At 30.4% G+C, this 26,716-nt stretch overlaps 1 protein-coding gene across 1 annotated transcript; it reads right to left on the bottom strand.

Annotated features, from left to right (window-relative positions):
• Positions 1–294: 294 nt before the first annotated feature.
• On the bottom strand, positions 295–26,716 carry LOC123654756 (cardioacceleratory peptide receptor-like). The gene is made up of 10 exons (XM_045590640.1): positions 26,612–26,716; positions 24,045–24,180; positions 22,575–22,678; positions 22,241–22,334; positions 21,720–21,815; positions 20,960–21,142; positions 14,918–15,013; positions 6,568–6,748; positions 3,459–3,591; positions 295–450 (listed from the first exon to the last, which is right to left on the bottom strand). Exons 1-10 carry the CDS (start codon positions 26,714–26,716, stop codon positions 295–297), a joined length of 1,284 nt encoding a protein of 427 aa, XP_045446596.1.

The following is a 26,716-nucleotide window of genomic DNA, read 5'->3' as shown; positions in this document are numbered from 1 at the left end:
CCCGGCGAAGATGGATCTGTCCCGCTATCGCAAACACATAAGACAATTTGAAAAACAATTAAATTATATCCTATATTTTAGGAGTTATATTCTTAATTTACAACTCAACAATTTAGTTCATATTGCATTGCGTACTTACTATTACAGCTCTAATGAGCACCACTAAATGTCTCGTTACGTTACGTTTTGACACGCAAAATAAATTATTATGTTAGGAAAGTTATTCTACGTGTCAGTCCAGAATTAATGAATCGTTCAATAAATATAAATTGAATTATAATTTTGGTACCTGTTCTACAAAAACGTGTCAGCCGGTCTCCTTGGGGCTTGAGCGTCACAGTTATTGTTTATCTGATGTTGAGTATCAGGGAGATGGAGTCTAACTTTACGGGAGTTACTGTTGCACTGGTGTAGATGCTGATTTGGATTTTTGATACTGTCATCCTTCACCTGTCGTAAGAAATATTAATTCTTATTTCATAAATAATCAACGCACAGAACAACACTGACAACTTGACGTTTTCGTTAACTATTCCATTTCTAAAAAAAAAAAACGTGACGTGCGAAAATAATACTGCCCTTAATTTTCGCCATTCTAGTTTTCTGACGCTAAAAATATTTTCGAATCAGATCAGACAAACAAACAAATAAATAAATACAAGAAGACGTTATAGCACATCTAAGATAAAAGTATAAATTGAATACAAACTTAATTGAGTAATTAATTCAATTGTGTTGTATTATGTATGTCCGTGACTTAGCAACATGTAGGTAATTACAGTTGTTTTTATTCCAAAAACTGTTAAAACTGTAATATTTCTGTCTAAACACTATTAAAAATGGCATATTTCACATTAAAGACAACATTACAATTTTTCTAAAGAAATACATCTGTTTTTTCTATTTACAATATTTAATTATACCGTCACTCAAAATATTTTCGAGGCTAAGTATTTGATTTCTTAACCTAAATAATATAACAACAAAGCGTGTTCTGTAGCTATAGAGACGCTACGTTATGTGTTCAACCTTGACGCTATCTCGTGTCTGGTATAACGCTTACAGACACTTTCACTGACAAGTACCGCCCAGCTTTTTTGATGAAGAGGTCTGCAAAGGACATGATGTAGTGACAAATTATTTATTAAATTAAGTAAACGATTTTATAAAAATAAAAGAATAAGCGACTACAATTTAAATTTTATTTCATCAGATTTTATATATCGGTTAATGTTTTGTATTATTATTAGTATATTATTTATATTTTAACTAATGAAGGAAGTATTTATATAATATGTGCGTAAAAATATAGTTGTGACTATTTTTTTTATAAAAATATAAATAGCGTGTAGTATTCAATCTTAACAACCACTCCGGTGTATTGGTGCTTTTGCAATTTCGATTCCCACTCGGGATGGTTTTTTGTATTCGTAAAAATATCTGTTTTCGGTTTCGATATCTGTCTTTGTCGGTCTCCCCACCGTGCCTCAAGCACGTGAAGCAAATGTTCCCGGATGCTATCATATACACCTGATAGCGATTGTTACTCATAGTAGGGGATATATACGTCAACCTGCAGTAAAAGCCCGAGAAGCGGGGTGAATTAAGCTCCGATCCTTCTCCTACAAAGACAAAGAGGCCTATGCCGAGCAGTGGGATATTACAGACTGAACCGTGAATGATGATTCAATCTTAAAAAAAGAAACATTAATAGTGTGAAAGGCACATGTTTAGAAATGCTGAAGTGTAATTTTAAACTGATTTGTGGTCTACCAAGGGTCATGTCAAATTTTACATTTTGGTATTAATCATTGAGACGAGACATTATATCATTGGTATTAATACAATAAATTTAACTTAAAAATTTTTTTCTTATCACGAAATATGTAGAAACGTAACGATATTATAGCTTAAGCAAATAAACAAAAAATAGTTACTAAGACAACAATACAATATAACAAGTAAAGAAGCTATGCTTGTGATAGCATTGAAATTAATTATCATAATGATAAAATCATGGATATAAAAGTATATATCTGTAGTAAATATTCATTAAGGTTTGTAATTTCGTGACTCGTTCTGGCATTTTACCAAAGATATTACAGTCGCCAGAGAAAAGAGTATTATAGATGGAGAACGTTAATTTTGAACAAGCACAGCACTTCAAGACCTTCATTAGATTGTTGTTTAAAAACAAAATATTATGCTCATTATTTTATTATAATTACAAAAGTTTAATATCAGTGAGACCATAAATACTTTTTCTTTTGTTTATATTAAATTATTCCCGCATTTTTGGGTATGAAAGCTTCAAATAATGGAATGGAAATAGATTTTAGTATATGTAAAACGAAAGATAAAAAATATGAAAATAAAATGTACGCGAATAAATACGGAATATCTTGTAAGATATTTTATTTCTAAGTATTTGTATGTTATGCATTTTTCTACTAATCGTATTGGGAATATCAAATGAACTTTTTACTGGCTAAATATACTTAATAGTAAACCCGACAAAGTCTAAACTTTGTTTGGGTATTAGTGATATAATATTATAAAAAAATACGATGTGAAATTACCTAGCTACTACTAAGAAAGTACTCATAATATTACGCTTCAGCCTGTAATATTACACTACTGGGCATAGGCCTCTTTCCCTATGTAGGAGAAGGCTCAGAGCTTAATCCACCACGCTGCTCCAATGCGGGTTGGTACTCGTAATATACGTATATGTAAATCTAAGTTTAGTTCGTACAAGTAATCTTTCTTTTTCCATATTTTGCTCTGCAGATTTTGTGTATAGGTTATTTTTCCTATGTAAAAAATAAAAGAAAAATACAGGACGCTCTGCGCTATGACGCAACAAGAACGATTCTGAGATGTATCCTACTTATTCTAATGTGACAATAGTCCTTTACTTTTATAACCATGGGCGAGTACATCCATTGAAAAGAGAGTATTACGTAACGTGTACTACATCGCGTCATACCAGAAACAAACAATTGCAAGAAACAAATTCGAATGGATACAAAAACGTAGTTCATAAGATCAATTTTGTTCAACACTAAAATGGACGTGTTTTTATTGAAATTTTTTATGGTAATATTTAAGTTAAGAGTTTAGGGTTAGATAAATATATTTTTGTGTATACGTAGAGAAGTGTTGAGGTGTACTTAACATTTAGAAGTTAGTTTAGTTTGTAGGACCATGTAGGTTTACCGATTAAGTAATGCCTTTTGTTAAGTTAACATAACCAGTTAAGTTAGACTAATAATGCCTTAATTAAATGCAGAATGCCACATAGTAGAGCAGGTCAAAATTCAATTCAGGATTGTTTTGGATGTTATGTTATACAAGTTTTAAATATCAAAACAAGTTATCTGATAAAGGCTAAAAAATATATTCCTGAAACGATTACCTGGTTTAAAAGAATTAAGAGTAAGGACATATTTTCTTACCCGGATTGTGAGTTCGTGTCTGGTGCGTCGGTGTGATGACGTCAGGAGTTCAGTGTGAGCCCTGGATTCGTTCACCGCGGAGCTGTCCCCTGTCTTCATCCAGCACCACAACCACTTGTATGGAGGAATGTTTCTGCATTGAATAATACAAAATATGTCCACTTTTAGAAGACTTATAAGTATGAAAGTTGATGCTAATAATGTACAACGATAGAACGTGACTAAAATTCTTGAGTTAGTGGATGACAAAATTTGAATTCTTCTTTTATTTAGTTGTTTTCGTAAATTTATTTGAAAATGAAGGTAAAAATACTTAAGATGTCTTTTAAAGTTTCTAATGGTTGATAGTAATTCAGTTATTATAATAAAAATCATATGTTACAATATCACAAGTTCATTTTTCTGCTACAAAATTTTTGCGAATATTTACTTATATTGCAGACCTTTACCAATTATGTTTTGATAAAATGTACCATTAACAATATAAATGTAAAAATCGAGCTACTTTAGACTCTATTCTAAGAAAAATGAGTGAAATTAGGTTAGTAATGGTAGCTGAAACTGTGTCTGTAAAAACATAATGTTTGGTAATTTTATTAAAACTTGCCTGGCTTTCTACCAAATTTGAAGTTGTACATTAAATTTTTATTTAAATTTATTTAAATGTACGCGTTGACACAAAAACGACAACCTTCAAAACGGAATAAAGTTTATAATCCATGGCCTGAAGTTGACTGACATGGGAAACTAGTTCTGTTATGGTATTATATTTCCTCGACAAAGTATTAAGATCTTTTTTGTTGTAGATCTGCAAATTTTTTTTTGAGTATATATGACCTTTTAAAGCTTTTAAACTCTCGGTCATATTTTACAAGTATCATCATCTCTAGAGTGCCACAAAATCAGTTATAAATTTTTATTACTCTCTGGCTCGTAAAGACTTACAACATTATGCTATTAACTTTTTTTATTAATGTCAACGTTGAACTTGAAACAAAAAGAACGCTGTCTGAACTGTACTGTAACGGGTTAATCGTTCCGCTACTGTATATACTCTCTTTCTCTTTGAGGGACAGGTTAAAGCTAAAGCTGCTGTGCTATTACATTATTCATTAATGGAAATAGTATAATCATACTAAGAAGTGCATTAGCAGTTTTTAATAGTTGAAGATTGGTGTCATCTCCAATCGTTGTTTAGTAAGATATTTTGTGACTGAATCAAACTGTTAGAAAAAGGAAAAATGAATAATTTTTACGCGAATTTCACTCATTATAATGAAGCGACCTTTTTTATATTTTGTATGTATTTACATATATATTTATATGTTGTATGTATGTACCGTTAAATGTATGAATATTATATTTGTAGACACTTGCCCTGTCGTACGCAATTAGCAAGGAATTTATACTACTTACTACTACTTTTATTTTAGATATTTTTTTTTATTTTATAACTCTGCGAACTGAACAATAACTTTTTTGTTAAATTCCACGCGGACGAAGTCGCGGGCACAGCTAGTGTATAATAAACTTGCATTGTTGATTGGACACTATTACCGACATATTTTTCTTATACTTTCATAAAAGGTTGCCTGGAAGAGATCGCTATAAGCGATAAGGCCGCCTTTCCATACTTATATGTTTTTGTATATATATCTGTGCAATAAATTTTTAAAAAACAAATAAATATTTTTTTTATATGATAGAGCTGGCAAACAAGCATACGATCCGCTGGTAAGCGGGTACCGTAGCATCTTGAAGCCCTGTAATGTTCCTAGTATTGCATTATGAGCACTACATGCGCGTTACCGACCCTATATCAATAGAGGTAGTGAATTTTTTGTTAATTTTTCAACGATTAGGCTATACATTATTCAGTTTTATTTTATTTATCAAATATATACACACCCATATATCTTATATATATAAAATTTTCGTATCACAATGCTAGTTACAATACTCCTCCGAAACGGCTGGACCGAATTTTATGAAATTTTGTGTGCAGTTTGGATAGGTCTGAGAATTGGTCAATATCTGTTTTTCATACGTCTAAGTTATAAGAGGGAGGGATAAAGTGGGTTTATAACATATGAAAAAATTATGTTTGCGGGGTCAGCTAGTATATTTATATATATTTAGATGCCTACCTTAACAGACAGGAACATACGACTGTGTGAGTAGTTAAGTACGTGAAATCTGTTTGTTTATTTATTAATATGCTCTTGTAAATCATTTTCAAAATCAAATCACTCTGTTAAAATGTTAAAGTGGATTAGATGGAGAAATGTGTTAATTATAACAATTCTGACAAGATATATAGATGACATGTTTTGTCTATAATTGGTTGAGGAATATAGGACTAGAATGCTAAATTAGCTTTCGGAGACTAGTCACACTGTTAATACTTGAATAATTGTATTAATATGAAATATATTCGATACATTTACTTAACACACAAATTGTAAAGCTAGAAATAGTCATATCTTCTAATTTAATGAAATGTTATTAACCTGAATAGAATATTTGAGTATCAAATGTTTGAAATATAATATTACTAATTAGACGCATTAAGTATGATGTAATGTACGAGTAATTTATTATTTTCAGCACATCAGTTGTTAATAATAGTTTATACACAACAGTAAAATTAAATTAAATAGAATGAAAACATTTATTTCTTCATAAGCTGATATTATACAAACTATATATCAAACAACAAAAAACAATTATATTTTTAAATTACTTACATTAAAGCATGATATCAAAATAATCTTATTTTTTAAGACTAGCAATTAAAAATAATTATAGTTTATTTTGTATATTTGTTTTTATATGGTATTATTTAATAGTAAATTTACAATGGGCTTCTGTAGGATAAGAGTTCTACACAAGCACGTCAACCCATTCTGAGTTAAATAAAAAAAATACATACAATTAAGAAAAATTCTATATTTTAACATTAGGTACACCACAAACTTGGTAAATTACAGAATGTTATCCATATACATTTTTTATATTCTGTGAAATTCTGTTTATTTACTTATAAAAATGAAGAATTACGTATTATCAAAAAAAAAAAAAAATCGTTAATTATAGTTTTTATACTCACCGGAGACTGATAAATATCCTATTCGAGAAGATGAAGTAAATGACAGGATTAGCTGCTGAGTTTAATGGCGCGAGGCTCTGGATCAGTGAGGCGATAGCTATGTTCACTTGGGTATTGGGAACATAGCCGTACACTTGGAGGAGGTCGAAGATCATGTACGGAGACCAGCAAAGGACGAATACTGTAAAAAAAGGAACTTCATAGTGATATTGGGTAACAAGTTTGATAGCGGTTTTGTGATACAATTCATTGCTTTAGAGTGTTGGAATATATGGTGGAAAATATAAGTTGTGTACTCTATCCTGCTTTCATATCCTTGCTCTCCCAGGATTTTTGGATACCTTACTTACCAAACGTAACACTACTTAAAGCAGCATTATTTGGCTGTGATGTTCTAGTTACTTCCCCAGGCGGATTTATCTAGACTTAGAGTAAAACAAATATTTAATACTTGCTTGCCTTTAGACTCGATATGTTTAAAATTTAAACCAGTTACTTTATTGATAAATATAATAAATAAAAGAATAAAGTCATAGGGATTAAATAACTTAAGTAGTTTAAAAAGATCTACGATATAGTCTTAATCTACATTCAAATTCAGTTACAAATACCAGTACGTAAACGATTACTGTGAAATATGAAATGATAAAAAGAGGAATAAGTTAGAAAACCTCTTTCCACGATATCGCCGTCTCGTAAAAGTAATAATGTCACAGCTAAAAGTTTAAATATTTCCTCCTATTGCGGCGTGGAGTCGGGTCACGATTCAAATTGTAAATTTATAAGATTCCAAGCACTCCTACATATATGGGCGCCGACGTGACGATTAACTCAAATTCGCTTTGAAATCGAACATCATACACAAAATAAAAAAAGAGAAAAAATGTGTGTTATATATCATTATTTTTACTAATAATATAATGCTATTTATTATACACTAGCGAACCGCCCCGGCTTCGCACGGTGGTAACAACTATCAGTGTTTCTCTACTATATGGGGCATGTATTATACATATAAATCTTCCTCTGGAATCACTCTATTTACTAAAGAAAACCGCATAAAACCCCGTTGCGTAGTTTTAAAGATCTATGCATACAGGAAGTGACTTTGTTTTATACTAAGTAATGATAATTAATGGCTAAAATGATGATGAAAATAATGATAAATGATAATTTGGGAATGGTATTGACTAATATATTACGCTGTGGTATATGTATAGAAGAAAAGCATTAAATACGATGTGTGTAAAACTTGTCAATTCTCTTAGATCTTTCGATATGTTTATAAGCGGTACACTGTGGCTTAAAATAGATGAATAAAATCAGTAACAATGAATAAACATTCTATTTTCAACGGGTCCCATAGTAAATATTTTCTCCCAATAGAAATAGGTAGTTATCCTAATATTTTTATTTATTTATTTATTTATTTATTTAACACCAACAAGATAAAATCCAAGAATAGACAGCTATAACCATAAACAAAAGATCTTAAAACCTAAGCGTCATCTTATCTATCATATCTATAGGTGTTACACTGATTCTATTAATTTAAGCACGTATTATTATAACAAATTTTAATAATTAAAATACATTTAAAAGCAATTCCAAAGTAGTTTTAAGTCTCGATCAATTGACCATACAGTTGAAATGATAAACAGTTTATAATATTAATTGATTACAAAATTAAATTAACGTTAACGAAAAGGTCGTTGTTATTTTAAAACTAAAACGTAAAACGTAAAATTGATGATAAAAAATCATTTTACATTCTTTAAAAATAATAATAATTAGAGAATAAAAAAACATATTGAGGTACTATGGCATAAAAGAGTTTACTCTTGGAATCTTTGGTGGTTTGTGTATTAGCTGTATGAATTTATTGATTTGCTATATTATTGTACTGTTTGTTTCATAAATAAAATAAAAATAACATAACATAAAAATAAAATAAATTTATTCGTACACATTTTAATCCGTCCACTCCAAAGAGTGGCTCAATAATGATAACTATTGTAAAGGATTAGTTATAGGCGCTATAAGGTATTTAGTTTAAGCTTATATTAACCATGTAAGTATATTATACATAATCATGCCCCAAATATTATTACAAAGAAAAATAAAGTTTCTTATTGCACGTAATATTACAGTGTGTTAGTTTAATACATTCATATAAAACCATTAATATATATATAATATATAAAGCTTATTCGAAGTGGTCTCCATTGGCTTTCATAGAGTCCTTTAAACGTTAAGGCCAGTTGTCAAAAGAAGCACGCACACTTTTCATCGAAAAATTGTTTACTGCCAATCATATGGATTGTTTTAGAGGCTCCACAACATTATGGCATATAGAGTAAGCCATATTCTCAAAAACTCTATTATAAAACAAATGTTATTGCTATAATGTTACAAAACGAGTGTTATATGAAATTAATATATAAAAAAGTATATATCAATCAAAAATAAAAGCAATTTTGTCCACTTTAACATAATGGACGAGATCGTAAAATGTTTTTATCGTCAGTTTTGCTCTTTATGAAGCATGTTGTTTAAAGTAACTGCTTTTAAAAGACTGTTTTTTTTTTACATATTTTAAGGTCGTTAGCCTATTAGTGTAATGGATAATGGAGATTAACTTGACAAAAGTTATTGTATTGTCCATTCCAATATTATAAAAAAATAATTTAGCTTTTTTTTCGATTTTTCTATCTATAAAACAATTTAAGAAACTAACGATACCTAACCTAACTCACCTTTACAAACATACATGTAGAAACATGAAAAAGTAATCATGACGTGTTTAAACATGTTTAACCAAAAACACTTCACAGGTATCAGTATGCCTAATCGTATGAGCCGTTTGTAAAACGTTGCTCATTTTTAAAATTTACACAATACTTATTTCACTTAGACAAAGATTATAAAAAATAAAATACAAAAAGATTTACAAAAGTGTACTTATTTGCTAACAATTTTATATTTCCCAATTAAAATAGAAATAAAAAAAAAATAGGTAAAAAAACTTTTTAAGTTAAACGGTTTTATGTTAAACATACATTGCAATGTTTAAGATAAATGTACTAAAAACCAAAAAATAATAAAATAGATACAGTCGTGGGAATTATAAACATATGCATAGACTAGACTAAAATAAAACCGTGGGGCACGTCAATTGTCTACAATCGTTGATTAAAATGTTTGTTTTGTAATGTTACACTATAATTAGGCAGTTGTTCAACCGACAACGATGGACGTGTGATAAGTAGGGCTAGAATGTGGAAACAAGCTAGCAAGCTCGATTATAAGCGAGTTTTAGGGTTTCATAGTGGTGAGCGAGTAGTACTTTTATCATATGTTTTGTCGATTAAAGACAAACTACGAGCAGTGAAACGATTCCTCGCCAGCCAGCAGTGTGAATGTCCAACGATAAACTAGTTGAAACATCTCTTTTATTTACATGGAGTGTATAACTATTGGAATTTCCATGAGCAAGAAAATAGTAAGTAATTTCCTCACCGTCTGCGGGCCAACTGCCTATTTTAACGACGAATTAAACGATTCTTCTATCGCACATTAAGTCGATAATTTGTAGACAATTGACGTGCCCCACGGTTTTATTTTAGTCTAGTCTATGCATATGTTTATAATTCCCACGACTGTATCTATTTTATTATTTTTTGGTTTTTAGTACATTTATCTTAAACATTGCAATGTATGTTTAACATAAAACCGTTTAACTTAAAAAGTTTTTTTACCTATTTTTATTTTCTAGTTTTTAGTTTTTATTTCGCATTCTGTTTAATTCATTTAGTGCTTCATTATTGCAAGGCCCATCTTAAATATTGAGGTTGTATAGTGCACTGTATTCTTCTTGTCAAGCCCTTTTATTTGATACCCATATTGGTGGGATTGATAAAAAATTGTCATCAGACATTTAGTAGCGGTGGTCAGCTTAGATTTCAATTTTGCATAGTAAATTGTATTCTACTTGTTGAGACCTTTCATTTGATACCCATGTTGATGGGATTGATAAAACCTAAGTTATCCGCCATTTTGTAGAGGCCGCCATCTTGGATTTTAATTTTATATAGTACATTGATTATACTGGTTGAGCACTTTCATTTGATATCCATATTGATGGGATCGATAAAACCTACGTTATCCGCCATTTTGTAGCGGCCGCCATCTTGTATTTCAATTTTTTATAGTATATTGTATTCTGCTTGTTGAGCCCTTTCATTTGATACCCATATTGATGGGATTGATAAAACCTACGTTATCCGCCATTTTGTAGCGGCCGCCATCTTGGATTTCAATTTTTTATAGTATATTGTATTCTGCTTGTTGAGCCCTTTCATTTGATACCCATATTGATGGGATTAATAAAACATGAATTATCCGCCATTTTGTAGCGGCGGCCATCTTGAATTTATAATGTTAATGAATAAACATAATTGTATTGTCACCAAAATCCAAAGTGTATACAAAATTTCAGATTAATCGGTTGACGGGAAGAGGGTGAAATTTGAATTACTAAATTTGACCCAAGAATAAATAATAAATAAAAAATAAAACAAACGGGGTGAGCTAAATAAAACCGTTTAATAAATCAATGTAGGTATGTACTCGTAGAAATAACTCAGCTATGGATCGACATACGCAACGTAAGCCGGTCGCTTGTTTATTGATTTGGTTATGATTCACTAATTTCACCATTATCTAGATACATTATTCTGGAAATATGGGTCCAAAACACAACTAGTGCTGTGTGGCTACGGCACTAAAGAATTTAGCCACCTCCTCTCTTCCCGTGGGTGTTGTAAGAGGCGACTAAGGGATAACAAGGTTCCGCAACCATCTTGGAACTTAAGAAGCCGACCGATGGCGGGATAACCATCCAACTGCTGGCTTTGAAATACACAGGCCGAAGACGGGCAGCAGCGTCTTCGGTGCGACAAAGCCAGTACTGCGGTCACCAACCCGCCTGCCCAGCGTGGTGACTATGGGCAAAACACATGAGTTCACGTTATTTTTGGCGTAAACTTGTGGAGGCCTATGTCCAGCAGTGGACTGTATAGGCTGTAATGATGAACACAACTAGAAAAGCCTCATAGTTGTGGAAATAAAATGACGTTACCAGGAGCTAGAGTGCAAGAGACGTCTAGTCCATCCGAATAAAGTCCATATATTTAAATAATAATATAATAATAATAATTTCTTTATTTCAGGTAACAATTGACCCATAAAATAATACCTCTTAAACAATTCTTATAACAACTAGAAGAATTAATGAATATCACGACAATTTGTAAAATACAGTGATAAAATAATAAAATCACATTAATAATAAACAGTACCTAATACAAATAAATAATTTTAACAAAAAATTAATTTTTTAAATCATCAATCTATTCTCTCTATTTTTCTAAATAAATCTCTATTTCCCTTAGATACGCCACTTGAGAACGACTTTACCGCTTTCATCCATCTTTCTTTTTAATTTTCTAATACTATGTAAAAGGTTCTTACTTAATAAAAAATTGCGCAAATTGATCGGAAAATTGAAAAATTTCAGAAAACATGACGATTATTTAAGCGTCACACCTTTGACAGTTCGTAAGACATATCATGATTGTCGTGTCAGCTACTTGTATACAAAATGAAGACTTGTATTTATATTTTTACAATGAAATGTAAGCATTGATTGTTAACAATTGTACTCGTTTGTCAATGCAAGTCTGATAAATGTAACCCAGGGATTAAGTTAATAATCTTAGTCGACCATCTGTATGTGTCGAACATATTTATATAATTCGATTTATACATCAAATATTCAACTGTCGATATGAAAATAAATCACCACCATATACATATATTTCAAAAACGTAAATATTTTTCTTCTACAGATATTAGTCCAATATATCATAAAAGCAACATAATCTGTCAAAAACTTTCCAGACTAAACAATGTCAAAATACGTATATTTTTGTATGTATCGTACATAAATCAAGGAATATACGATATATTTGAAGAAGAAACATGTGTCCAATACTTTCACTTAAATTAATTGACGTCAATACGTTTGTATAGAAAGACGTGCACATTAGATTTATTACTTTATTTATATTTTGTATTTAACATGTCATGAATATACTCATATCATAAATTGACACGAAAAATAAAATGTATTAAGATTTTGAGTCGATAGTCTAGCTAATATAATACGTAGGTCGTGATTGAAAGTCAGTGTATTTAAATTTGCGAGTTTTAAAACCTAGACTAAATTCGAAGCTTATTTGTTCCACTACGGTAGAAAACACGGATAACTTGGGAATTTTTTTGAAATATGTTCGCAGTGGCATAGTTAAGGCATTAAGCTCAAATCTTTTGTTTGAGTATGAATTCTACTTTAACACAGTTGTAATAAATTTACAAAGAATTACATCTTATAAACTAGTATTTTAATTTCTATAACACCTTTTAATGTAATTCGTTTTGAAAAATAAATCATAAAAAGGGCTAATTAATAAATAAAAAAAAAACAATTATTATGATTCTTTATCTTCTGTGTTTGCGGATTCCCCATAATATGTACAGTATATAAAAAATAAAACCATCAGGATACATAATATAATAAAATAACAATAGATTCTTGTCTGCAATCACGTAAACAAAATCATAATTCGTTCCGTTTGTGGGTGTATCACGCCTCAACCATCCAAGTCATCAAAATTTCCCATTCTTCCTTAGTACCAAAGTATCCGTTTTTAGCTATAATATAAATAGGCACTAAATGACTATTAGTCAGACGTTTATAGTCATTGCTTCGATTTTATGAATAGTAGTGTAATGCCTTACAGCCTATTATCGTTCTCAATAAACAAGCACCCTAACGCGATACGGCCTTGATCGAAACGAGATCAACATTATAATATAAATTAATCCTTTATTAAATAAATTAACTTAATAATAACTTATATACAAGGCAGGTGAAACCGGGCGATATATCATATACATTGTAGAAAGTCACTATTAAAGACGTCCTTTGCACTTATTTCAAATAATAATTGTTAATGTTACTTTTTCTTAATGTTCAATTAAAATTAAAATTAAAACGACTTCATTCAAATAAATAGAGTTATTATTATGGAATTCTCTTATTCATGTATCCCCAATAGAATGAAAGAGCTGATTTCAAGGATACGGAAACACATACACAATTTCCCAATCATGACAAATATCTGTATGACTTATAAAAATGAAACAAAGGACACAAGAAGCAACACGGGACGTATAAGTCCTCCCATGACCATAGGTGCTGTAAAGTATCCGGAATGTCCGGCATTTAAAAAACTTAATAAACCGCTATAAAATCCGAAAAAATTGTTTCATTATAAGTAGTGAAATGCGAGTAAACATTAGATAACAATATTAACTAAACAATTTAATTAAAACGAAATATTGCCATTATTTGTAAGTATAAATCAAATTAATATCAAGCAATTGCTTGGAAGTTAGATAAACAGAAATAATTTTAATTTAATTAAAAAAAAATAACAAAAAAAAAAAACAAGTAAGTCACTTTGATGACGAAAAAAAATTAAACATTAAAAATACTATAACAGAAGCTTACTATCAGTTCACGTGACATCACATGAGACAAGTAGTTCATTTATAAACCGATATCGTACTTAACAACATTTTAATTTTCTTGATATTAAAAATCGGTTGCTACGAATGTTGATTATTAATTGTAAAATTTTCGTTTATTTTATTTGGTTCAGTCAAATTGTGCATTGTCATCGAATACGTAATATTTATAATAATATTTTCATGGAAACGATATTAACATACATGAAGTACTCGTTTCATAAATTTTTCATTTTAAATATACTTAACGAAAGCCATGATTTCACATTCACATGCGAATGCTAGTAGTAAATTTGATTAGGTTTTATGGAAAGTTCTTGAAGCTAATCATATTAATTGAAGGTATTCAGTAATTTAGAATTTGGTTAAGTTGTCACAAACAAGCATCGCAAGCTTGTTGCTGACCCCAGGCCCTTTTTAACCTCTGCTTAGACCCTTTTTTCTCAAACAATTTTTTTGAATTTATTTAGATATCTCCATGTGCATACATGTTTGCTTTTGTTTATGATCTATCGAGGATAATAATCTATCAAAATGTCCATACCTTCGATCGATTTGATTTGCTCATCGACGTGGAATCAAAAATGCTGATATCGAATGAAAAATGCAATGTATAATTTATAAAATATTTAATACAAAGCTGGTTAAAACTTTATTAATGAAAAATATAAATTTAAAGAAATTAAAATGAACTTACCAAATACAATTACGAACGTCATTTTGACGGTTTTAATTTTCGCTTTCGGTATTAAACCACGGCTGCTCGCTCGTCGACTATCCAGGTCGTCACTATCTGTAAGATAAATAATATTTTATTTCTCTGATTATACATATTAGGATATTAACAGTTAATCTTAATATTAGTACTCTTTATTGTACACTAAAAGTAAATAAATATTGTAATAATGCGATAAAAAATGTACAAAGACGATTTTATCCCAAAAAGAGCAATTTTTGGATATAATTATGACACGATATCGTAGAAGTGAAGCAAGAAGTTTACAACATATCCAAAAAAAGTAGCACATGCTATATTAATCTTTATAAATTAATTTATTTTACAGAAGCATAAATAATATTGTTAAAATTCAAAATAATGGAAGTTAAAGATAATTAAAACGGGCTATGCTTTCTTCAACATTTGCTTTTGTTAATATAGTTAAAGCGGAAAAGAGGTTATGCCTATGTTTTTCTCGTATATTATTAAACTTAACGATACTTTGTTTCGAGCTCCAAAATTTTAAATGTGATATTAACAGTCCTTGTAAGTTGCGTTGCGGTGGAAAATAGTCGACGCTTTTTAATATTTATAGAGCAGTATTTATACGGTAAATAATAAAAACATTTCCTTTTGTAACTATGTAGAGAATAGGTATTTTGTACTATTATTGCCAAAATTGCTATTTACAGATGCTGTAATTTTGAAATCATTTCCCTGACTTTTTGATTAATTTAAAACATCGTTTATTTTTTTAAGCGAAATGTTTCTTCCATGTTAAAAAGTTTTATTTTTAAAACAAAGCAATGCATAATTAATTTCGCGTCCTAAGCAAACTAATAAACAGTGACCCGATATAAAATTCTTCTGATGTAACTAAAATACTCGGCAGACTGTTTGATTTAGCATTCGATTAATATTTGTTTTTAATAAAGCGTTCCATTGAGGAGTCTTAATAATTAAATTGGGTATCAACGTTATTAAATAAAGAAAATAAATGGTATGTTTTTTTATTATTAATTTTCGGATTTTCTTCCATAGAAGTGTTATAGACCCAGAAGTTTTCATGAATTTTGTTAGACGAAACAAAATCACATGAAACTTTTATTAACACATGTAGAAAAAGAGTTATCAAACTAGTATGTACCTTTTGTAAAACTTGTTTTTTTTAAACAATGGAAAACTACGTAGACTAATTATTATAAATATAATAAATAGTTCTACCTATAATAAGCGCTTCACCCTCAATAGGTCACATTAGGATTTGCTTCTATATCGGGGATCGACACACACAATGGGTTCGTTCTACTAAGTGTTCGCAACGCCATCAATCACGACCGCTGAAATTGCCATTCCACTAACGTAAAACACATCGCGGGCGTTGTAGGCGCAAACGTCCAGACCAAAACAAACATTTACATGGCTGAACAAAACTATTAAAAGTTCACGTACTTATTTTTTTATTACATATATATTATTATAACGCTATTATATATATATATATATATATATATATATATATATATATATATATATATATATACTATTACTGTAATTGTAATTTTATACGACAACTAATAATATTTTAATTTCTAAGATTTTTATTTTTGTGTTACCCACATTAGGAATTCTAAACATTTTTGAATATCATATCAAAAATTGACCGCTCCAGCGGGGTTCGAACCCGCGTCTCCGACTTGCCGTGTCGGCGCTCTAGCCAATTAAGCCATGGAACGATGCACCCGCTCGAGCGAAATTTTCGATATGATAATTTTTAATTTTCGGTTTAAGCGAACCGTGGCGCCGTCTATAGTGAGCTCTTTACAGAAACCCGTAACTATTCAAAGTTTCATATTACAATGAAAATCTTTGACAGGTGACGACACCGTGCTATTTTTAATATCTAAGATTTTTATTTTTGTGTTACCCACATTAGGAATTCTAAACATTTTTGAATATCATATCAAAAATTGACCGCTCCAGCGGGGTTCGGACCCGCGTCTCCGACTTGCCGTGTCGGCGCTCTAGCCAATTAAGCCATGGAACGATGCACCCGCTCGAGCGAAATTTTCGATATGATAATTTTTAATTTTCGGTTTAAGCGAACCGTGGCGCCGTCTATAGTGAGCTCTTTACAGAAACCCGTAACTATTCAAAGTTTCATATTACAATGAAAATCTTTGACAGGTGACGACACCGTGCTATTTTTAATATCTAAGATTTTTATTTTTGTGTTACCCACATTAGGAATTCTAAACATTTTTGAATATCATATCAAAAATTGACCGCTCCAGCGGGGTTCGGACCCGCGTCTCCGACTTGCCGTGTCGGCGCTCTAGCCAATTAAGCCATGGAACGATGCACCCGCTCGAGCGAAATTTTCGATATGATAATTTTTAATTTTCGGTTTAAGCGAACCGTGGCGCCGGTGTCATATCTTATATATATATATATATATAGCACGGTGTCGTCACCTGTCAAAGATTTTCATTGTAATATGAAACTTTGAATAGTTACGGGTTTCTGTAAAGAGCTCACTATAGACGGCGCCACGGTTCGCTTAAACCGAAAATTAAAAATTATCATATCGAAAATTTCGCTCGAGCGGGTGCATCGTTCCATGGCTTAATTGGCTAGAGCGCCGACACGGCAAGTCGGAGACGCGGGTTCGAACCCCGCTGGAGCGGTCAATTTTTGATATGATATTCAAAAATGTTTAATATTTTAATTTACACCCATATTTGAATAAAACTTATAACATGTGACTGTTACAGGTAAGATTTAATATTTACACTAATTTTTTTATTACTTTTACTGCAAGCCAGTCGATACATTTGTGTGCAATGTACTAATGCCGACATTTTGTAGATTTATCGGAGATATTGACGAGGCTCAAGCAATCGGGATAGAAAAGAAAGACAGAGAGGGCTGTGCCAGCAACTACATGCTTTTTCACAGACTCCCCCTAACGATGGCATCCGGAAATTGATACTTTAGACTCTTAATAGAAACAATCAATGACAATACATAAATAGAGCATGCCAAACTAAAAATTTTGTCTTAACTGTCTCTTTAGCCTTTTTTTAAACATTATTTGGCTCAGTTTCCAATTGTATATATCTACAAACGTCTATTGTTGTACGTCCTAAAGTTGGCTGGTAGAGAACGCTTTTAGCACTAAGCCCGTTTTACACTGCAATATTGCAAAAAAACATAAATAAATAATGCTCTAGAATAGCGTTAGATCACGTTCTGGCTTTTCTAGACACTCTTTGGCTTATTGGTCTGATGTATATTATACAACTTACAATAAGGCGATTTAAATTGCATGATATATAAGGCAGGAGCAACTAAGAGATGTGGATGTTGTTTCCTTATTTAGTATTTGCTATATACTATATAGCAAATAATAATTTTAAAAATTATGATTGCAAAGGAAGTTGTGCTGTGTGGCTACGGCTACAAAGAATAAAGCCACCCCATCTTTTCCCGTGGGTGTCGTAAGAGGCGACTAAGGGATAACAAGGTTCCACTACCACCTTGGAACTTAAGAAGCCGACCAATGGCGGGATAACCATCCAACAGCTGGCTTTGATATACATATGCTGAAGACGGGCAGCAGCGTCTTCGGTGCGAGATAACCAGCCCTGTGGTCACCAACCCGCCTGCCCAGCGTGGTGACTATGAGCAAAACACATGAGTTCGCGCATTTTTGGCGCGAACTTGTGGAGGCCTATGTCCAGCAGTGGACTGCAATAGGCTGGAATGATGGAAGGAAGTTGGCAAAGGCCAAGTAGTCTATACAAGTCATCCTAATAATAATAATTAATTAAAATAACAAAATATAAAGATATTGTTCTTTTTATATACCTATGTATTTTTGTTCTTTATATAGGTACACGTTTCAATTTCATAAGAGTATTTATTAACACCTAATATCCTTCTCCTACAAAGCGAAAGAGGCTTATACCCAGCAGTGGGATGGTACAGAATGAATCGATCATACTCATAAAAATCATACTCACAAATCGTTTAAATGTATATAACATGAAATATATTACTTTTTTTTTACTTTTAAAAGCAATAAAAATTAATTGAACTCTTATTGTTCCATTAATATATTATATTAAGTTTATGAACATATTTGAATAAGATTTATTTGTTTTATTAGAAGTTGTGTGTTCAACAAACAAAGTAAGAATATCGATATGAAATTTTTGTTGTTATTTTTCCGTTTAATTATTTGTTCTCTTTAGATTGATATATATAAATTGTAAATAACAGAGTACATATTCGTATATACATATGATAATAAAGAGCCTAATGATACATTGAAAATAAAATAAATATAATAAGATAACCTAAAAGAAATGTTTGAAATAGTTTCTTTGTATTACTATCATGTGTATAGTATTTTTCATTTAATTTACTTAATTGCCTTGACATGGTTTTACATGCCTTGTGCTAACAATGTTTTATTAGTTGTTTGTAATTAAGTATCTTTGCATAAATTAATTTTATTTTAATTTTGTATAAGGTTTAGTAGTTGTATTTGTAATAAACTGAAACGTGCATGTTTCTTCAAAGTTACCATTTAACGATAAAATGCAGTATAACTTTTTATCTTTTAAATTTTTCTTCCTTAGCACAATAACATTATTTAGTTTACTACTGTACCGTTTAAATATAAATAAAAATGTGCGTGCGTACAAAGTACACAATCATGTCAGTAGTGAAACTTCTTTGGCAAACAAATTTTTAAGTCTCGTTTATATTTATACAAATCTAAAGTTTTAGATTTCCATTCCAGCGCCATCGACAAAAACGTTGCCGTTTCAACAAAACGTCGCCGTTTCATCCGTAAAAATTTTACCCTCAAGCGCATAGAGAAGTTTCACTTCAAAAATATAATTATGATATCTTTAGTAGCAAAAAATTCGCTAAAATGAGTGACTTTGTCATATACTGCTCAGTTCTTAGAAGACATTTACGAATAATATGAGACATTTTACGAGTTGTTTACTATAGCCTACGCAATCTTTCCCTCTTAACAGTAGCTCGTGGTCATCCATCCTATTAATATAATTACACTATTTAGTATCGCATGAAATATATTATTTATTACATATTGGAAGATATTTCGTATAATACGCATATAAAATCGATTTATAATACAAACATTTTTGATATCAGAAGGTTTAGTTCTTGTAACTTAAATTAAATTAAACTAATTGGTACTTTTTAAAACATTTATTAATAAGACACCGCTGGCTGGTGGTTGTGTGTTCGATTTCCACACGAGACGGATATTTGTGTTTTAAATATTTCTTTCCGGTCTGTGCGTCTGCAATTGTAGACAGGCTAGGTGCCTAACTAAACTAGGCCTAACTAATAAAAACATGTACCCTAGTTGTTACATGTTACCCTAACTATAGAATGTCTTAATCGAATCATAAATAATTAATAGAAAATTGCTTTTCAAAATGTTATTACTTTAGGCAGTACAAATTAATAAATTTAATTAAAGGACATTCCTAATGATATAGGCCTTTATATTATATGTTATATAATCTTATTTAACCTTGAACTAAAATTACCCTTTCATTATACTTAAGAAATAGTAATGGACCATATTATACCCAAATTACAAGCGATCAGTATATAATTAATTTACAGTTTGTGTGTCTGTAATTGTAGACAGGCACCTAAAAAGGCCTAACTAATAAAAACATGTAGGCATGTTGGTACTACTAATAGTTAGCAGTCGCCCTGATTTCTACACCAATGATCATTGACTAGATTCCCATCACTATGGGTGTAATTCTTTATCTGTATATTTAACGAAAAACAAAAATTGTAGCTACATATATCAGTCAGAACAGGCGTTGAGTTATCTTCTTTAGGAACATACGATCGTATGTGAAAGTTAGAGATATTTAAAGTTCTCAACTACTGTGTTTACTATTATTAGCACTACTATTACCACTACTTCTATATCTACTAATTAATAAAACTTCTTACATTGTCGTGTAGCTGCTGCTCTTTTTCCGAGGACCCTGTGACTTTTTTGTCGTATCGTGACGACAATTACACCGTAGCAGGCGGATATTGTGACTGCGGGAGCTACGAAAAGTGACAAGAAAACGCTCGTCATCCATATCCGCCACTGGGTTTCATTTATACTGGACCAGCATTGTAGGGTTCCTATTAAAAAAAAAAAAACATTATATTTTTAAATGATTTGTATCATTACTTTTTTGCTTTTTATTTATATAAATAAGTATTCTTGTACAAACAGACACTTTTACATAGTAACAGCTTAATAATAAATATTTTTTTATTATTATTTTAACACAAATTTTTCTTTTTTGACAAAAAATATTTATAATTACTAAAATTGCAGCGGTCGGATATATCGTTATAGATGAAATTAAAAATCTACCTCAAATAAAATAATTTTGAAACATTTCAGTACTTAAATAATTTTTAATATCATATCAAAAATCGACTCACATAAGAACTCACTATAGACGGCGTTGCGGTTGCTTAGAACCAAATGTAAAATCATTATATCAAAAATATCGATCTAACTGTGACATCATGCCATCGCTTAATTGGTTAAAGCACCGACACGGTCAGTTGGAGATGTAGGTTCGGTCCCTGCTGGAACGGTCGATTTTTGATATGATATTAAAAATTTGTTTAGAATTCCCTAATGTATGGATAGTACAAAAATAAGTAATTTACTAAAATAAGATTTATCATGAAAATATAAACGTACCTTCAATATCAGCTTCATCAAACAGAAACAGCATCGGTACACAGAACAAGAAGCTAAGAAACCACGCGCCTACTATGAGCGCACGTGCGCGACGCCCTGCGAGTAAGTTTTGTCATTAATTTACATACATTTACATTACTAGTATGTTATATAAATTTACATTATTTACCATTGGGAAAGGTAACGGTGTGTAATAAAAATAAATATTATTTATTTATTACTTTCTACAGTTTATAGAGACAAAGACAATACATAAGGTATTTGTAGTAAGGAAAGTAAAAAGTGTGATTCTTGTTAATTTTTTAATATATATTGCCTCAGCTATTTACAATTATTTATTACTATTCGTACACGTATTCTAGGTTAGAATCTTTAAAAATACGTTACACAAGAAGAATTAAATTTAGGTTAAAACGAAAAGGTAAATTCTAATAAAAACAATTATTGACGAGAAATGAACAAATGTTTAACTTTCTTTACTGTTTGTTTGTTTATATGTCGTTTCGTGTAATAATACTCACAGCTTCCTGTAAAATTCATAGGATGCGTGATCGCATCGCAACGGTCTACACTAAGCGCTACCAAGACATACGTCGATGAGTATGTAACTACACCCTGTGAGAAAAAATCAAAACTAAATGGTCTTAATAACAGAAAATATATCTAATAATTCTTAATATATTCACTAAGAAAAATATATAAGTCAAACTTTTGTTTCTATTATTTATGTAATAAGTCATTACAGAATTATTATACTCCACTTTGCACTATAGAAATGATACAGCAATATCCAAATTTAAAATAACATAATTTGTAACTCTTTGTTTGTAAGTTTATAGTAATTAGTTCAAATACCTGTAAATATTTCATCAATTTGCAAGCCACGGAACCAGCGAACCAAGAAATTGTTATTCGCTGTATTAAATCTGGTAGAACGCTTATTAGTCCGACCCATAAATCTAAAATAGAAATATTGTTTTGAAAACAAATACACGTCACCAATACATTTAACGACCACGCTTGATTAGAAAAGAGAATAATTTGTAAATATTTTATAAATAATATATTCGATGGCCAAATATTTTTACCAAAATCAAAATCAAAAACAACTTTATTCAAATATATGAGCCCCTATGAGCACTTTCAAATCGTCATTTTACAAATTAAAACTTTAAAAATAAATTATTATTTTTGTAAAAGTAAAACTACCACCGAGTCGGAATGTAAATTCTGCAGATACCTAGAATACCTAGAATGTTTTAATCAAAAAACATAAATAATTAATCGAAAATTACTTTTAAAGTTTTGTTACTTTAGGCAGTACAAATTAATAAATTTAATTAAAGGGTATTCATAACGATATAGATCTATATATTATCAGTTATATAATCTAATTTAACCTTGAACTAAAATTTACCCTTTCATTATACTTAAGAAACAGTAATGGACCATATTATACCCAAATTACAAGCGAACAGTATTGAATTAATTTACAAAATTAAGTTCTTAGCATATTTCAAATAAGAGTAAAATATAATTATGTCTTTGGGCAATCTTCAAGAATTATTATGAAAGTAAATTAAGTAGAACTTCAAACAAAACTTCGTTTAAATACCGGGACTATATATTCTGAAACGAGATTTTCAATTACTAACTTTGACGAATTATTTTATTACAATATGATTAACTTACAATGGTCTTAAGCTAAAGTATTTTACTAAAACTGAAACTAAATTAAAATTTTAGTAATTCGAATTTGTTAATATCAATTCTCTGATCAAAAAATCTATACATTAATCTGTCAGTGATTTACCAAATTAAAAAAAAATCGTGTTTACATATTATGTGTAATGGTTTTTAATTAAAGAACTGGGTAACATATGTTATAAATTAAGACCCGAGTTAAAAAATGTCCAAGGTACTAACGAAAAGGGCCGTAACGAAGTAATTCTTTTTATAAAAAACCTCATTCATTTGATCCAGACATGTGACACAGATAGGCGTAGTTAAAATGTCGTGTCCCTATAATTATAATTATTATTCAAATACTTATGGTGCTGAGCACAACAAGCGTATTTTTATAAAGCTTGGATGTCTACTTGTAGTTAGGCTTTGCGCGTTTCCGGCAACAAATTCGACGCGATTATCTGCATTCGGCCAAATTTAATAGAGTAAGGCATGATATCTTCGTATAAGTCAAGCCTTCTGATTCTTAATTCAAAATTTTATTGGCTGGTCTTCGCCGATGTCAAATGTGAATGATGTCGAGTGCTTGTTTAGAGTTTGTCTAAAATAATACAAAAAATTATTGATGTTTATTCTTACCTGCTATAGCAAGTTGCATGATGAAAAAGTTCATTCGACTCTTCCTGGACTTGGTGAGGAACAAAGCGAGCACCACGGTCGCGTTCCCCGCGACTATTGCTACCAGCAGCAACCATAGCACCGCCAGCTGTGCGCTCTGTTAAAGTAAAAACTAAAGTTCTAGTAAACATACTACTTGTTAAAAAAGTAGAATATCTCTTGTAGCTCTTGTATATGAGGTGGTACTTAGTAGATGATAATAAGTTAAAGAGCTAATGATGTAAAGCTAGCTGAAAAATAGGATAAACGGAAGCAAATTGAGGCAAATGAAATGAAATATAGGTATATATCGTCATAAGGTGAAACAAGCTAAATGAATGTCAAAAAATTCTACATTTCAAAAGAAAATAATAGTGTCGTGTAGTAATCCAACGAACAATTTTAAAATTGCTACAATTTAACATTAGGATATTACAAACTTGGTAATGGACTCAGTGTTATAAATCTAGTGAATGAATATTTATTATTTTGTTTGACTGGTGAAAATATCAAAACGTATTTTAAAGCACAAAAATTAATTTTCAGCTCAATTTAAATAATCTAGTAGTAAAACTATAATATGTCGATAACATAATCCTTTTATGTAAGGCTAATAATATTTTCCAAGAGATTAACAAAGAATTTTAATCTTCCAGTGACGATAATGGCTTTCTGTTGTAAGGTAGGCGGTCCGATCGCATAAGAATAAACCGCTGTGTTTGATGTTCCTTGTTAAAACTTTAATGATGTATATTGTGTTGAGCATTTTAGATTGGATTTATTTATTACATTTTTTATATCATTTTTAAAACAGTTTTGTTGATATTTATTATTCAAATTTATTATTTACATTTAATAAAAATATTTAAAATTAGCAAGAGTTATTGACGTGACAACGTCTAATAAATCGATGAACCCCGGCTGCATGCACGTAAAATGATGACCCATTGTAGCGTTACGTTCATTGTCTCGTTACGTCCATTGTATGCTTACGCCGCATCTATCTCTCTTCCACTCGATTGACCTATGCGTCCAAGGAGAATTATGTTTTGTTATGACGTTGTCACGTTAAACTATCGTCTGTAAACCAACTTTACAGACAACCAATTTTTTTTTACTAACAATATTGGATTTTTTTAAAATAAATTTTGACCATAGACCATTCCTGATACGATGATGTAGAATTGAAACTCAATCTGCCACTACATTGTACAAAAATAAAACAATCATTAGCAGGTGCTTACGATAGCAACCGGCTTTGAAAGCACTTAGACACGACAACACAACGACTGAGTGGGGCCTACAATACAAATATTTGTACAAATACGGATACCTACTTAGAAGATGTAATATAATATTCTATATTACAAATAAAATATGGTAAAAAAAGGTTGTACTGCTGTAACAAATATACAGTATTATAAAAAAAAAAAAAAAAATAAATAAATAAATAAAAAAAAAACTAGAGGAAAACAGTATAAGCGTCTCGTTTATATATTTAATAAAATAATATTATTATTCACAATTTGTTAAGTTGTAATTTGAAATTTAAAAATCATAGAATAGTTTTTTGTTTGTATTTAATTTCTACTATTTTATTTTAGTACGAATTTTATGTTATATCAGGTTTTAGATCGTTTTATGTTACAATTAACTTGAGATTAGAATACAGAAAGTCTAGACCCATACTTTAGCGAGACGATCTGAAATGCCTTGGCACTAACTGCTTGGGACTGTCACTTAGTCGCACTACAATGAAGGTTTAAAGCAAAAAGTAAATATAAAGTAAGAAAGTTAGTAAATTATAAAAAAAAAAATCTTATGACGGCTTCGTAAATATTAACAATTGAATGGAATGATAACGACAACCCGTTCAAATTCGATTATTATTCAATGTTTGAAATTTCTCCAGTAAATATTAGGTAAGCATTTTGACACTCGATTATGTGAAAGGTATTTGAAGTTGCAACATTATTTATATTTTTAATTATTTGCATATTACCTTTTGTGCCTTTGTAAAGGTTCGGAATGGAAAATTACTTGGCAATCACGGCAATAGTAAGTTTCCTAATTTTAAATAATGACAGTTATCACACATATTCCGAATATTAAATATGTATTTTAAAGTGAATGGTGTAAAATTAGTAGGTATGAATAATATTCATTACCTTAGAACAGATAAAAAATATATTTTGTGTGGCTAAGTTAACTAAATTACTTTATTACTTAATATTTAAGCTTTAATTTCTCAAATTGGTATTGGTGATTGGTAAACTTAACATCTGGACTTACTCTGTGAGACTGACTCGAAAAGACATAATTTAATACTTTTTACGGAATTGGTATTTTTTTTTCAAAAATGTCCTTTTCTTATTTTAATAAAATTTTGTGTTAATTTTTTTTTATCATTTAAACAACAAATTGAACACGCTTAGAGATATAGAGTCAATAAAGTATTCAACTTCGTCGTTCCTCATAAATCTTACTATAACTACGTCATAGAAAAAAAGCCTCATATAAATCAAAATAGTCGTCGACTATTTTTGTACCTGATAGAAATAAAACTTGTTTATGACCGTGACATTTCCAGTGTCATTCCTGTAAAAGCTGTCGTTCAGCTCCGTGTAGACGCTGCAGTTTACGCACCCTTCCAT

This window comes from Melitaea cinxia, chromosome 6 (genome assembly GCF_905220565.1).
Source record: "Melitaea cinxia chromosome 6, ilMelCinx1.1, whole genome shotgun sequence".
NCBI classification, from domain to species: Eukaryota; Metazoa; Arthropoda; class Insecta; order Lepidoptera; family Nymphalidae; genus Melitaea; species Melitaea cinxia.
The sequence above is the reverse complement of the archived record's forward strand: the minus strand, read 5'-3'. Positions and strand labels throughout refer to the sequence as shown.

Bases quoted from the DNA above. Each gene is read 5' to 3' on its own strand.
- LOC123654756 (XM_045590640.1), bottom strand. From the start codon at position 26,716: ATGGAAGGGTGCGTAAACTGCAGCGTCTACACGGAGCTGAACGACAGC. The intron at 6,749-14,917 runs GTAAGTTCATTT...CTTTTTTTACAG, and splicing joins GACGTTCGTAATTGTATTTG to TATTCGTCCTTTGCTGGTCT. The intron at 451-3,458 runs GTAAGAAAATAT...TTCTTACGACAG, and splicing joins GACACGAACTCACAATCCGG to GTGAAGGATGACAGTATCAA.